Source organism: Coffea arabica, chromosome 2e (assembly GCF_036785885.1).
Source record: "Coffea arabica cultivar ET-39 chromosome 2e, Coffea Arabica ET-39 HiFi, whole genome shotgun sequence".
Taxonomy (NCBI): Eukaryota; Viridiplantae; Streptophyta; class Magnoliopsida; order Gentianales; family Rubiaceae; genus Coffea; species Coffea arabica.
Window position 1 is genome coordinate 67,613,405 of NC_092313.1, and position 15,094 is coordinate 67,628,498.

Sequence of the window (15,094 nt, forward strand, 5' to 3'; positions counted from 1 at the left end):
CAAAAAAATACAGTTAGTGGGATAAAATCCAAACCCAACAAAATAATAGTTTATGGGATAAAACCCAAGTCCAACAAAATAATTGGTTGATGGGATAAAATTCAAACCCAAAAAAATAACGGTTTGTAGGATAAAACCCAAACCCAACAAAATAATGGGTTGGTAGGATAAAACGCAAGCCCAACAAAATAATGGGTTTGTGGGATAAAATCTAAACCAAACAAAATAACGGTTGGTGGAATAAAATCCAAACCCAACAAAATAATAGTTTGTGTGATAAATCCAAACTCAATAAAATACGGTTGGTGGGATAAAACCCAAACCCAACAAAATGATAGTTTTGGGATAAAATTCAAACTCAACAAATAACAGGTTGGTGGGATAAAATTCAAACCCAATAAAATAAATAGGTTGATGAGATAAAACCTATACCCAATAAAATAAACAGTTACATGAAAATGCATTTGAATCAAAAGATGTGAAGCGATTTTGCTATTTTTCTAAGCAAACATTAAACTTAGTTATAAAATCAGATATCACCTGTGTGAAAAATTTTGCTCCAATGTAGATCAAACTTAGTTAAATAAGTGCTATTTTTTCTCTTTCTTCGATGAGATGTGTGTAATCCAATCTTGCAAAAGGAAATAATAGCAATCATGATGAAATATAATGCCACTACCGTGCGGTCTCTCGAACCTTGAGAACCCTATAAACATGTGCCTTTCGATGTCAAGAAACTGTCCGGTTTAAAAATCTTGTGCAACCTTCTCTTGATCTGCTAGTATCTGTACTCAGTCAACCATGCTTATACCAAGAGATATACATTTATGCATTGGGTTAAAAGCAAAAAAGTCTCCGGTGGTATACCTAATATACAGAAAACCTCCCCCGTGGCTTCAAAACATACGAAACGATATCTCATGTTTTGCACTAAATTGTAAACTAACAGAATTCGTTAAATTTAACGGAATCCAGTAAATTTAACGAAAAATTTAACAGAATCTGGTAAACTTAACGATAAACTTAACGGAATCCAATAAATTTAACGGCCGAAATTGTCATTTTCGTTAAGTTTAACGAATTCTGTTAGTTTACAATTTAGTTTAAAATATGAGGAGTCGTTTTGTATGTTTTGAAACCATGGGGGGTTTTCTGTGTATTAGATATACCACATGGGGTTTTTTTGTTTTTAACCCTTATGCATTAATTACAATAAATTTCGAGAATTGTCTCTTGGCTGAGTTTAATGGAAAGCACATAAAAGTCTTAAAATTATTTCATGCAACGACACAAAATAGAGTAAAAATGATTATCAATGAGAAAATGGCTCTTCTTAAGTTTACGAAAACGACTTGGAGACTTAGATACAAATTTGAATGACCCTTCTATGATGAGAGAAACGTCACATTTGACCCTTTCTGATATCCCCTTCTTGAAATTCGATGTTGCCAAAAGAACCTCAATGCGAGGAGAAATCCAAATGATCATAGTCACCAGCTTCTTAACAATCGACCCTCTGTTTTCTATTCACGGCTCAGTTTGTGCTTCAAAAACCCTTCTTTAGCGCCCTTTCAGATTTTCATTAAAGTTGCCCCCGCCCATTTACTTTCTTTTTTTTACTTTTGCCTTTTGTTTTCTTTTATTCTTTCTCTTTCTTTTTTTTTTTTTTTTTTTGAAAAAACGCTCTTTTGGATTTTCATCTAATGAACAAATTTAATGACAGTCTCTATCAATTCAGAAATATATTTCAAGATTGATGGCATCAGTGTAACAATCCTTCCTATGCAAAAATGGCGAATGTGTATTTACATCATTATCTGCCATTTAATTAAGAGATTTTCTATTAAAAATACTATCAAAGGCAGAAGTCGGGAGCTTTTTGGCTTTTATAATGGGGTCAGGTGAGATGTTAAAAATGTTAAGGCTCAAAAGCAAATCGTTCAAGGGATTTTTAAAAATTCTAGGATCGCATCCTATCAAAATTTGCCCCAATATAGGATGCCCCAATTTGCCCCAAATTGAAACTAAAAGTTGCTCCAATTTGGCTTTTGACTATTTATTTTATTTTATTTTTAAACAAACGAATAATAAAATCTACTCCAATGTGGAGTTTGCGATCCTTAGAGGGCTATCAAATGAAGGAGTAGATTATTCTAGAGGGTCAAAGGGAAAAATTAGGGGTAAAATGTTCAAAAGGAAAAAAAAGAAGGCTCGCCTTTTAGTCCACCCTAGACAGTATTTCAAAAAGAAAACTGACATAATCAAATAAAAATTTCTTACACATATCTAAATTGATTGGTTGAGAAAAAACCTGTCTATCCATCTCCATGAGAATGAGTGCTCCTCTGGGCAATACCTTCTTAACAATGAAAGGTCCCTGCCAATTTGGGGTAAATTTTCCTTTGACTTCATCTTGAATAGGAAGAATTTGCTTCAGGACCTTGTCTCTTTCTTCGAATAGGCGAGGTTTGACTTTCTCATTGTAAGCACGGGCCATTTGCCTTTGATAACACTGTCCATGGCAAACAGCATTTTACCTTTTTTTCATCAATAATACCTTCTTAACAATGAAAGGTCCCTGCCAATTTGGGGTAAATTTTCCTTTGACTTCATCTTGAATAGGAAGAATTTGCTTCAGGACCTTGTCTCTTTCTTCGAATAGGCGAGGTTTGACTTTCTCATTGTAAGCACGGGCCATTCGCCTTTGATAACACTGTCCATGGCAAACAGCATTTTACCTTTTTTTCATCAATCAAAGATAGCTTCTCATGTCCCTGCTTAATCCATTCAATTTCCTCCAACTGAGTTTCCATTAAAATGCACAAGGAGAGGATCCCAACCTCCGTCTTAATGCTAATGTTAATGATTTATTTCTCTTCTAAGTTTGATTTTGAGTTTCTCTTCATATTGTTCAAGAATCTTTAAAATAGATTCAGGATCCTTCTCGCTATCACTCTCGTCTTATATTTTGAATCACATAATTTCAAATTCGTGAGAGATATCGAGTTTGCAATCATTGAAATCTAGAATGATGATATCCGAAGGGTCAAGCAATTTTATTTTTGGCCATCTAAAAATAAAGTAAACATGCACAATGAACAAGTAAAAAAGATGAACAAAAATCTTTCATTTTATTGAATTTAAAAGTGCAGATAGACACTTGAATAAGGACAAATCCTTTGCAAAATAAAATGTTAGTTAAAAACGCATTCCCATTGGAACTGTGCAATGGGAATAGAACTTTTATTTAAACAAAACACATATTAACATAGTACTGAAAGGAGACAAATAACTAAAAATAAAGTAGCCTTTGTCATGGATTCCAACCAAGAACAATCTCTTAAATTTATCGAAATTCCCCTCGAGAGCAAAAATAATCAACAATCCAGTTTTGCATGGCTCCTAAAGGAATTGTTGGGAACTCCATATCTTCTGACGGTTCACCCTCGCTAGTGGCTCCGACGAACAATTAAGACAAACCCACCTCAACCTCCTCATTATTGGTGATGGCTACAACAATATCCTTATGCTCAGGGAGAGGATTTTGACTAACATTCGATCCTTGTTCACCTCTTCTCCTCCAAACTATATTTCTAACATCAATCATGTCTTGAATTTTATGTTTTAATGCAAAACAATTGGCAGTAGAGTGACTGGGACTCCCAGAATGATAGACGCAGAAGGCTTGGGGATTATAACTAGCAGGAACACCTCTAGGGTAGGTTTTAGGAAGCACTACGCCGATCTTCTTAGAGGCTTTAAGTTGCTTATACAACTAATCGAAGGGTCTGCCCAAATTGGTGAAGGTTTGATATTGATTTTGATTTGGGATTTCACTAGTTTGAGTATGGTTGTAGATTTGGTTACATGGTGAAATGGATCATGGGTTATAAGGAGGTCGGGGTCGAATTTGCAAGTTTTATTGAGAAATCTGAAAAGGTGACGCGAGTGTACTTGTGTAGTTTGGTCGGGGACGAGGAAGGTTGACAGTGTTGTGATAAACAGGTCGGGAGTTTGAGTAGTATGGATAAGGAGGTGAGTATGTAGGGAAGTTTTGAAATTTTAGTCTAAAAGATAGATCTTGATTCCACACAAAAGCAGTTTCTCCTTCTTTTTTCTTGAACTGAGGTTTCTTTTCAGGATTATTTTGATTCTACAAGGCCTCCAATTGCATTTTCAACATTGACATGTTAACTATTTTTCCTGCCTTGACAAACTCATCAAATTCTTCCAACTTGTTAATAATAGTCGTGAATGAACACCCAATCATACGAAAAATCCCCTCAAAGTACGGTAAGTCATGAGTTTTAATGAATGTGCGGACAATTTCTTCCTCAGTCATGGGGGGTTCCACCTTAGCGGCCAACTTCCTCCAACGTTTAACATATGTCTTATGGTCTTCTGATGGTTTCCTTTTGGTCCCTTCAAGTGTAGTTCTTGTTGGTGCAAGTTCGCAGTTGTATTCATATTGCCTCATGAAAGCTGTAGACAAATCCAACGAAGTTTTCATCTATTCAGGCTTCAAATTGAAATACCAGTCCAGAGCGTCGTCCTCCAATCTTTCAAGGAATAATCATACCGGAAGGTTCTCATCATCCACTGGCTTTCCTAACTTGTTTCTAAACATTCGAAGATGCGTCTTGGGGTTTCCAGTTCCATCATACTTACTAAATTTTGGGACTTTAAAACCCAGAGGCAACTGCATATTCGAAAAAAGGCACAGCTCATCATAGTCTAAGCCTCCGTGCTTGTTCAATCCTTGGCTTTTCTTCATGAATTCACAAAATCGGTCCAACCTTTTCAGCAGATTCTTGTCGATCGGAGCAGTGGGTTCATCTATTTCTACTTTCTCCTGAAAGGCGATGTCCAATATGAACGGCTCTATGGTGGGATGATGGGGTTCTTCAGGGATAGATGGGATGTTCTGGTTAATTTGTGAGCATATAATACATCAAGAGCCTAACTACTCAAAACTAATATAAATGAGAAAATTGGAGCTTCAAAGCTTCACTTAGAAGATACATCAATTTGTAGGTTTTACCCCCAATATAGCTTCCAAAATTGCAACATTTTCTTGTTCAAATCAAGGGGAAAAATCACATGCATGATAGATCAATGTCTCAAGCAAAATATGGAACAAAATTATGTGATTATAGTCAAGAATTTTGAAGAAACAAGACAAGACTCTTGAGGTTTAAAGCTGGAAATTTCAAGAAGCAAAACATTTTGAAGCAAATCATTTTATTCCTTGTAAACCTCTTTGTTTTATCTCAATATCAACATATATGTGAAGATCAAAGTCTTGTCAATTAAGTGTCTTGAGCTAAAATATGTCAAAATCACCATACAAATTCTAGCAATAAAACTGAAATTTTCTCTCGTCCACTCGGCTATCCCTAGCAAAATTTCCAGCGAGGTTATCCCGAGTTTTTTCCATCAAAACTTCCTACTTTCAACCTTATTTCCATAGTAAATACACACTAGATCATGGTTAACATATCATGAGGCATATGGCATAGATTCTTGGCAAAGAAATCCATCACAATTCCACATATATAAAGCTTTAAACTAAACTATGCACCACATATACCAAAGCTGGAAATTTCACATATAACTTGACAATCCTCCATAAAAGTCATGTCTTTTACCTTATAGAGTATCATCCATCAAATAGATTCAAAGATAAGAGAAGAAAGATAGGTTTTCTATCAAGTTTACCTCTTTTCTCCAAGATCTAAGTGGATAGCCAATCAAGAAGTGCTCAAGGGTTTCTTCCTCCAAGAACTCCCTTCCAACTTGCTTCAAAGATTGATGGAGTGAAGTATGGTTTCCTTCTTTGGTTTCTCACTAATTTGGACAAGAAATCAAGGCTAGAAATTTGGCTTTTCTCTCCCCCATCCCCTTTCCCTCAAAATTTCATCCACCATAGCAAGAAAAGAAGAAGTTTTGGATCAAATGGAGGCTTGGTTGGATAAGAATGAAATGTAGTCTTGGTCAACGTTGATCAAGGTTGGTTGGCTAGTTGACAAATGACAAGATTACAAGGTAAGTCTATCTCTTTCTCTCTAATTCACCTTAATATCTATCTCTCATCCAATTAACTCGTAACAACTTTTGTCACATAATCCCTTTTGCATAAAACTCCTTCTAATCCATCAAATTTATTGTACACACCGCACTAGTTGGTTACGCTAGTATATTGTACTATAAAACTCGACATGCACCAAGTTAAATATGGGAAGGAAATAAAAATCATGAGTCAACCATTAAATCAATCATAAATTGAAGGCAAGTAAGGTAAACGAACAGAAACATAGGAAACGAATTTTCGGGTCCTCACATCCTCCTCCTTTTACTTGCCTTCCCTTTCTCGCCACAATCTTGCCCCTCCTCTCCCCAATTTGGCCTAGAACAGATAGAGGCTTCTAGGCCTCGATCCGGCCAAGGTCTAGTCGAGGCTAGATCGCAGAGGAAGGAGGGGTGGTGTTGTAGCGGGAAAAGGGAGGGGAAGGGGAAGGAGAAGGAAGGAGGGGAGGAGGTGGAAGAGGGAGGGGGAAGTGGGAGGTGGAAGGAGGGGGTGAGGGTGGTGGTGGGTGGGTAGTGGTGATAGATGGGAGAAGAATATGGGGTAGATTTTATTTTTTTAAATTTTTTTGTACATTTAGAGTTGTTTTTGATATATTGTATGAATATGGTATTTTTGAAGTTTTTTTTTTTTAGTATTACTGTAGTATTGTATATGAAAAACTTATTGTTCAAAAATGAAAAATCCAAACAGAGCCGATTCCAATATTTCAACTCAACGGCAGTAGTAAAAAGGTGGAGAAAGAAGGCAAACATCTAAATAAAACTTTCATGAATGTTGATTTAGAGAAGACAAAATCATGAAAAAGGGAGAACTAACCATTCTTTTAGAAAAATAAAGGGGAGATCGTTATTCTTGTAATCTAAAATTAAAACAAAAACAAAGATGAGAATCAGGAAGGAAAGGAAGGGAAAGGAAAGAAGAGGAGATGGGAAGAATGAGAGTTGCTCTGCGTATTCTCTTCAACAATAGCAAAGATCAGGTATGCCAGGAAGAAAGCTAGATAGAGATCCAACAGTTGAAAATTGGAGAAACTTTAATATCTACAATCTAATGGTTTTAATTTAGCCAGCAAAAAAGGTCATTGTCATTTCAAGTAATAATTTGGGCTTTTGAAATTTTTTTTTTTTTAAAAATAAAATGTGACCAAATAAACGTTTGTAAGCTATTAGTTTACTTTAATAGCAAGTTGCGCTGGCGTCCCTTTCATAAAAAGATGGCTTGAAAGGTCTCTAGATTTTAAGAGTTGAAGGAAAAGATTGTGGAGGATTTGGATGAGGAAATGAACAATATAAAATTAGTCAAAATTTTCAAGTTAATAAATTCACCACAAATTTCCTTCACCCAAAACAATCGTACTACTTGTATTTCGTAAAACTATTGCTGTTAAGAAAGATCTAACGGTCAGGAATGGATAGATTAAACCTAAATTGTTATCTAATGGCTGAAAATTTAGGGAAAAAGTTGTAGAAAAAAGATACTTGTGGCAATATTGTGTGTCTAATTTACTCGTTGTTCATTACTTTTTAGTTGGTTTTAATTTAGCCAGTAAAAAAGGTCATTGCCATTTCAAGTAATAATTTGGGCTTTTGAAATTTTTTTTTTTTGAAAAATAAAATGCGACCAAATAAACGTTTGTAAGCTATTAGTTTACTTTAATAGCAAGTTGCGCTGGCGTCCCTTTCATAAAAAGATGGCTTGAAAGGTCTCTAGATTTTAAGAGTTGAAGCAAAAGATTGTGGAGGATTTGGATGAGGAAATGAACAATATAAAATTAGTCAAAAATTTCAAATTAATACAGGGCCATTATTGTGTAGTTTTAATTTCCTTATTGTGTAGTTTCCCTAAATACTAACCAACCTTCAGCTATCAGTAATGTCAATATATAGCAGCCAAATTAATTATCGTTATCAACACAGGACCATTTGGTGGAAACTAGCGAGTCTGTGAGCTGATATAAATAGCTTGCGATTTGTACAAGTATGCAGCACTCTTAACAGTTTATTGTCCTAAGTTTTCTGTTAGGAGGAGAAAATGTGGAGACTAAAGATCGCTGAAGGTTATAACAGCCCTTATTTGTATAGCACTAATAATTTCGTCGGCCGGCAGATATGGGAATTCAACCCAAACGGTGGAAGTCCAGAAGAAAGAGAAGAAGTTGAGAATGCACGTACCCAGTTCTGGAACAACCGCTGCCAAGTCAAGCCCTGCAGTGACCTTCTCTGGCGCATGCAGGTTTCCATCTCATCGCTCAAGACCGTTCTATTTCCTCGATTTTTAAAAAAAAATTTCTAATAAATTTAGTACTCCATAAGTTTTTTTTTTTTACCTTTACTTTTAAGTTTTTTTCCTAACAGAGAAGAAACGGAATTTAAAAAGCGAGAAGAAGAAAGGATGATTTGAGTCCAAAACCTGTCATTCCTTGGATTTCAACCTTACATTAAATCAAGGCGACTCTGGCATTTTGTACTCTACTGAAGTCCCTGTACCAAGAATTTTTTTTTTCCAAAACGGTAGCATGTTATTAATCATATAAAATAGTACATAATCAGAGCAGCTGCTCTACTAAATCTGCTTGAGCTAACTCCAGCAGCCAAACTCGGAAGTCTCGCTTCCATTCAGCTACATCTATCAAATGTATAGTAAACTTTGTTAAATGGTGACTCGCAGAGTTGTTTTTCCTTCTGGTGAAGAAGAAACAACATTCATCAAAAACTTTCTTCAATCTCCAAATATCCATCAGAATAGTAGCAATGCTGACCTCCTCCTCATTTGCATTGATCCTGTCCACTACTTGTTTACAGTCAGGTTCAAATACTACTTTCCTCCATCCTATTTGGCTGGCAATATCATTGCTTCCCTAAGTGCCATTGCTTCCTCCAGTTTTGCATCAGCACAGCTTCTGGTTGGGCATGCCCAGGTACCTATCAGCTTTCCTTGCCAATTCGTAGCCACAATGCCCCATCCTGCTTTGTTGATCTTCCTATTCAAAGCTGCATCTGTGTTAACTTTGATCCAGCTTGCTTGTGGTTTTTTCCAGCACATGTCCTCCTCTGCCTCTTCTTTTCCTTGACTTTCTTTTACTGTTCCATCCTCTTGAGCCATCTGATATTCATTCCACTCCAGGAGCGCCTTATTTACTGCTATCATTGGATCTCTGCTCTTGTTATTGAACTGCATATCATTTCTTGATTTCCAGATTTTCCACAGTAAGTCCAGAGTGAGAATTGTATGCTCCCTTCCATTCTCTCGTACCAAGAATTTAAGTATAGAGAAATTATATGTTTCGCCACTATTTCTTTCACCAATATATCACCTTAGATTCAACGTCAAGTGCATACGGGACACATGATATGTCATATTTTCAGTTTGTTTTATCATTTTAATAATTGGAGTTGTTACCGCAGTGATCAATGGTATTGTTTCATGACATACATTAATGGACTCCAACTATTTGAAAGTTATTGGTAACTTTTAGCCACTAGTTTTCTCATGTCTATCATTATTTTGTATCCTTATCTCAGTATTTTCCATTTGTGAAAATTTTAACGAAATTTTTAAAATTCAGAGCTATACAAAATAAGGATTGAAAGACTTTGGCTACTTAGTTTTCTCATATTTATCATTATTGCAATATTTGAGGTATTTCCTCCCCCTGATTTGTAGATGCTTTGACAAAATTTTTAAATTTCAAGCCACACAAATTAAGGATTGAGAGAGTTTATTATGTTTATAATTTCTATAATTACAGTGTCTATGATTCTACTAAAATCCTTTTAGTGTAAAGTGTATGATTATCTCAACTCTTATGGAGGTTAGTTTGATATGCTAGAGTAAAACATGATTGTACCTTAAATTCCTAATATCTCTTAACAAAGAAAAGAAGTAAGTATTTTGAGCTTGACTTGAACTACAGTCAACTTCAATATCGAATTTTTATTTGACTTGGTTTTGATATGTGTTGGATGTTATTCGATCTCTCATTTTAAAAACCAGCGGAATGGGTGAGGATTTTCCTCACTAATATCATCTAAAACCCTGTCATTTTACAATAGATTTGCGATAAATTCAACAATTTTCTTTTCACACATCAGGCTTTAATATCATTTTCTGAAAAATTTTTAATAGTTTTTTAAAGAGAAGGGTTTGCCTTTTGATGTTATAATTTGTCATATTTTTTCATATTAGGTTTAACTAAATTTGGAAGTAACTATAGTGATGTTTCATCTTTACCCTTAATATCTCTATGTGGTTGTAGATATGGGAATAATTTACTTCATTTTTGGAACGTGATGGATTAATTTGTTTCACTATAGAAGTGAGGGGCAAAAAAAAAATTTCGCCAAAATATAAGAGATGAAATAGGTCATTTTCCATAATTAATATTATATAGTACAATAATTTGGTTCTCTGTTTTCGATTTGACCTTCTGTGCTGCCATAAGTCCACGATTAATTAGAATTAGAGAAGCTATCATTATAAAATAGAGTTGAAGCTTTGTTAATTGCTGGTGATTGTTCTCATTTTATGGGAGTTTTTGCGCGAGAAAAATTTTAAGCAAAGCGTCCCACAAGTGACCGTAGTGGATGGCAAAGAAATTACCCACGAGATGGCAACTACTGCTGTACGCAGGGCTGTTCTCTTCTTCGCTGCCTTGCAGGCTAGTGATGGCCATTGGCCTGCAGAGAATGCTGGCCCTTTGTTCTTTGTTCCACCTTTGGTGAGCCCTCTTGATCAAAGTCATTCCTAGAATGCTCCAAATCCAAACTAAATAAATTTTCATATTTTGCTAACATTTTACCTGAATACAAAATGCAGGTGATGTGTTTATATATAACAGGCCATCTTAATTCAGTTTTCCCAGCAGAGCACCGGAAAGAAATTCTCCGGTATATCTATTATCATCAGGTACATAGCTTTTTTTTTTTTTGTGGGGGGGGGGGGGGGGGTGTGGGTAGGGAAGGGGGGAGGTGTTGGGGAACAGTGGACTAATTTTCGGTTCTATTAATTACCAAAAATGCAAGAATGAAGATGGTGGCTGGGGACTGCATATTGAGGGTCACAGCACAATGTTCTGCACAGCTCTGAGTTACATATGCATGAGGATTCTTGGTGAAGGACCTGATGGTGGCAATCTAAACAATGCCTGCTCTAGAGCCAGGAAATGGATCCTTGACCATGGCAGTGTGACCGCAATACCTTCCTGGGGAAAGACTTGGCTTTCTGTATGAGCTAGATGATCAATAATCTTACTGAATAACCAATAAGTATTTTCTAGTACTTTTTCATGAAAAAAAATGCTTGTTTTGACACTAAAAAGCTCGTGTGCACTGTTTTATTGGTCGTAGATTCTTGGATTATTTGACTGGTATGGGACCAACCCGATGCCTCCTGAATTTTGGATTCTTCCATCTTTTCTTCCTCTGCATCCAGGTAAGCTAATTCTTGATGACTTCTTTCCATGCATTGTGGTTTGATTAAGAGGTGCATTGATTAAGAGGTGCGGTGGACATGGGAAATGAGGAGTTATGAATTCCGGTGTAACAGCTTTTTATCTTGTACTACTACATTACTACTTAATAAAACATGAGATCAAGAAATATAAAGCGAACATTAAACTCAAATTTGAACATTACTACTTTTTATCTTGTAGAAGATTCAGATGTTCAAATAGTCAGCCCTCGACCCATGTTACAAGCAGCTCTAGGAATCTAAATCTAGAATCGTGTCAATTGTCAGATTAATTTTAACACTAGTTATACTGAACAAATCGATAAACCTGATGAGTTGATATCTACATTTGGCATGCTAAAATTTCAATTATTATCTGTAACTTCTGTTCCTGAAACCACTTGTACTATAGTTTGGTTCAGTAATCATTCATATTCTACTTCTTTTCTGTCTTGTGTGCAGAAAAAGTGTGGTGTTATTGCCGACTGATTTACATGCCAATGTCATATTTATATGGAAAAAGATTCGTAGGGCCAATCACACCCCTAATTTTACAGTTGAGAGAAGAGTTGTATGCTGAACCATATGATCAAATTAATTGGAGGAAAGTAAGACATATTTGTGCCAAGGTATAACTATAAGAGCAATAGTCGATTCTTTTCTTCTATTCCCTTTTTATGAAATACTGTCAATGCTTCCATTTTAGCATACAAGTGATCTCTTAAATCTGTTTGTGCAGGAGGACCTCTATTACCCTCATCCCCTGATCCAAGATTTGATATGGGACAGTCTCCACATTTTTGCAGAGCCTCTTCTGACTCGCTGGCCTTTTAATAAGCTGAGAGAGAGGGCTTTGCAAACTACCATGAAACATATACATTACGAAGATGAGAATAGTCGGTACATCACGATTGGATGTGTTGAGAAGGTGTGGAAGCAAATACTATAAAGAAATAGCTCCCAGATTATTATAACACTGTCTCACCTTTCAGTTCCAGGTTAATGATTGCTTCGATATGCTTATACATGATTAAATTTCCTAGGTTTTATGCATGCTTGCATGTTGGGTTGAGGACCCCAATGGGGATTACTTCAAAAAACATCTTGCTAGGATTCCTGACTACATGTGGGTGGCAGAAGACGGAATGAAGATGCAGGTTGGCAACAATGTGTTTTAACTTGAATTATCCATTGGTTATTGTATATGTATTCTGGTGGTGCTTATGGGTGCCCTGTGACAGGTTTTGCACTGCATCGATGTTATAATGACTTTGTTTCTTCGAGCATTAACCATTTCATTTTCTGAGGATCTAAATGCAGAGTTTTGGCAGTCAAGTGTGGGATACTTCCTTCGCCCTTCAAGCATTACTTGCTGGTGGTCTAACAGAAGAAATAGGAGAAACTCTTCGAAAAGGACATGATTTTCTCAAGAAGTCTCAGGTTTCTGTTTTAAATAACGCTGCCTTACTCAGAGTTCACTTGTATTCTGTGTTTAAAAATTTAATTTCTCATGTGGCCCTTAAGTTGTTATAGGTGACGGATAATCCTTCCGGTGACTTTAGAAGCATGTATCGCCATATCTCTAAGGGTGCATGGACTTTTTCAGACCAAGATCATGGCTGGCAAGTTTCTGATTGTACAGCTGAAGCATTAAAGGTATTTAGCTAAATCAAAAACCTCTTTGCAGTTGGAACCATTTAAATGAAATACAGCTACTGCAGATTCTCATCAAGCAGTCTTGACTTTTATTTGAATTATCAGTGTTGCCTCCTGTTTTCTACAATGCCTCCTGAAATTGTTGGTGAAAAAGTGGAGCCTGAAAGACTCTATGATGCTGTCAATATATTACTCTCCTTGCAGGTGACCACAATGCTATTTGCTACTTTCCAGTAAATGCCTGGGTAAAATTGGATCTATTTCTTTGACTTCTACCAATTAGACAAGTTTTTTGCAAGTAAAAGTTATTTGGTTAACAACTGACATCTGCAAGGAGATATCTAGGGAAATTTTTTTTGGCTGGTTTTACCGATCCATTTGTTGCTGTCAATGATTCAATCTTGTAACGCACAATTGCAGAGTAAAAATGGTGGTTTACCGGCGTGGGAGCCTGTACGTGCAGATAACTGGCTAGAGGTAGCTTCTCAATAAAAACAAAAAACACAATAGTGGTTTAAATAAGAATTTTAGGAGTGAATTGATTTCCTTTCTGTGTTTGGCTACACAGCTGCTCAATCCAACTGAAATCTTAGCCAACTGTGCTGTTGAGCATGAGTAAGATTCATCTGTTTCTCCAATTTTTTCCCTGCACATTCTGCATTTTCAGTTTTGAACTCGTGCATTCACGATCGATAAGTATGGGTGCAGGTACGCTGTGTGCACTTCATCGGCCATCAATGCTCTTGTTATGTTCCAACAATTATTCCCTGGACATCGTGAAAAAGAGATAGAAAGTTTCATTGCCAATGCTTCTAAATATCTTGAAAATGTACAGATGCCTGATGGTTCATGGTAAATGACTCTTCCAGGCTACTGAACTGGAAATAAAGCTTAATACCATTCCATTTACCTAACACACGAAGCACATTTACAGGTATGGAGATTGGGGTGTGTGCTTCACATATGGCACCTGGTTTGCACTTGGTGGACTTGTAGCAGCAGGAAAGACCTATGACAATTGCCAGGCTATTAGTAAGGCAGTTGATTTTTTACTGAAATCTCAGAGGAATGATGGTGGATGGGGAGAAAGCTACCGTTCATGCTCTGAAATGGTAATGCGTGTGACACTGTTAGCATGACACTAATAACAGAAAATTCATACTTGGCAAGTCTTTTAACTATATTTCTCTCTGTCAAAAAAAAAAAAAAAAAAAGAAATACATTCCTCTCAAAGGAGAACGATCAAATCTGGTTCACACAGCCTGGGCATTGATGGGGCTAATTTATGCCGGACAAGTAGGCTTCTTATCTAAGTTGGTTGAAGTTCCAACTAAAACTAGGGTCATCTTTCCATGATTACTTGTTATTTTTTTTTATTTTGCAGGCGGATAGAGACCCTAGGCCTCTCCACCATGCAGCGAAACTATTGATGAATTCTCAGATGGAAAATGGAGATTTCCCGCAACAGGTAAGGCTGAAAAGCACTACAATGTTTAGCATTCCATGAATTTTCCAAGCTTATTTAGATACGCCGCCAATATTGAGCACAAGAAGGAAAAATAACACATTGAGAACGGAGAATGTCATGGATAAATTTATGAGGAAATTGTGCAGGAGTACTCAAGTATTGTTCATTTAACTTTAATCTTGCAGGAAATCACTGGAGCTTTCAAGAACAACTGCATGTTACACTATGCAACATACAGGAATATATTTCCGTTGTGGGCTTTAGCAGAATACCGGAAAAGGGTTCCATTGCCGACCAATTGAGATTTATTCATCATATCGTGTATTGTTAATTCCATTCTGTAATCAGGGCAATGATATGTTCCCAAAAAATACGTTGCTGTATTGTTTGTTCTATTTGTTGGATTCAGTAAAAAGAAGTTAAGATTTGGTTAA

General features: G+C 36.3%; 1 protein-coding gene across 4 annotated transcripts; it reads left to right on the forward strand.

Annotated features, from left to right (window-relative positions):
* The first annotated feature begins 8,066 nt into the window (after positions 1 to 8,066).
* LOC113732734 (beta-amyrin synthase 1-like) lies at positions 8,067 to 15,094 on the forward strand. Of its 4 annotated transcripts, XM_072080756.1 has the most exons (19): positions 8,190 to 8,320; positions 8,890 to 9,005; positions 10,620 to 10,805; positions 10,904 to 10,993; positions 11,110 to 11,310; positions 11,434 to 11,518; positions 11,999 to 12,165; positions 12,276 to 12,464; positions 12,580 to 12,693; positions 12,857 to 12,976; positions 13,070 to 13,192; positions 13,298 to 13,396; positions 13,613 to 13,669; positions 13,761 to 13,807; positions 13,901 to 14,044; positions 14,127 to 14,304; positions 14,408 to 14,488; positions 14,577 to 14,660; positions 14,846 to 15,094. In XM_072080756.1, exons 3-19 carry the CDS (start codon positions 10,695 to 10,697, stop codon positions 14,960 to 14,962), a joined length of 2,007 nt encoding a protein of 668 aa, XP_071936857.1. In that variant the 5' UTR covers positions 8,190 to 8,320; positions 8,890 to 9,005; positions 10,620 to 10,694; the 3' UTR covers positions 14,963 to 15,094. The 4 variants fall into 4 exon arrangements, with proteins under 4 accessions (XP_027114474.2, XP_071936856.1, XP_071936857.1 ...); XM_027258673.2 differs by lacking the exon at positions 8,890 to 9,005 and having other exon boundaries at positions 8,067 to 8,320; XM_072080755.1 differs by lacking the exon at positions 8,890 to 9,005 and having other exon boundaries at positions 8,067 to 8,320; positions 10,644 to 10,805.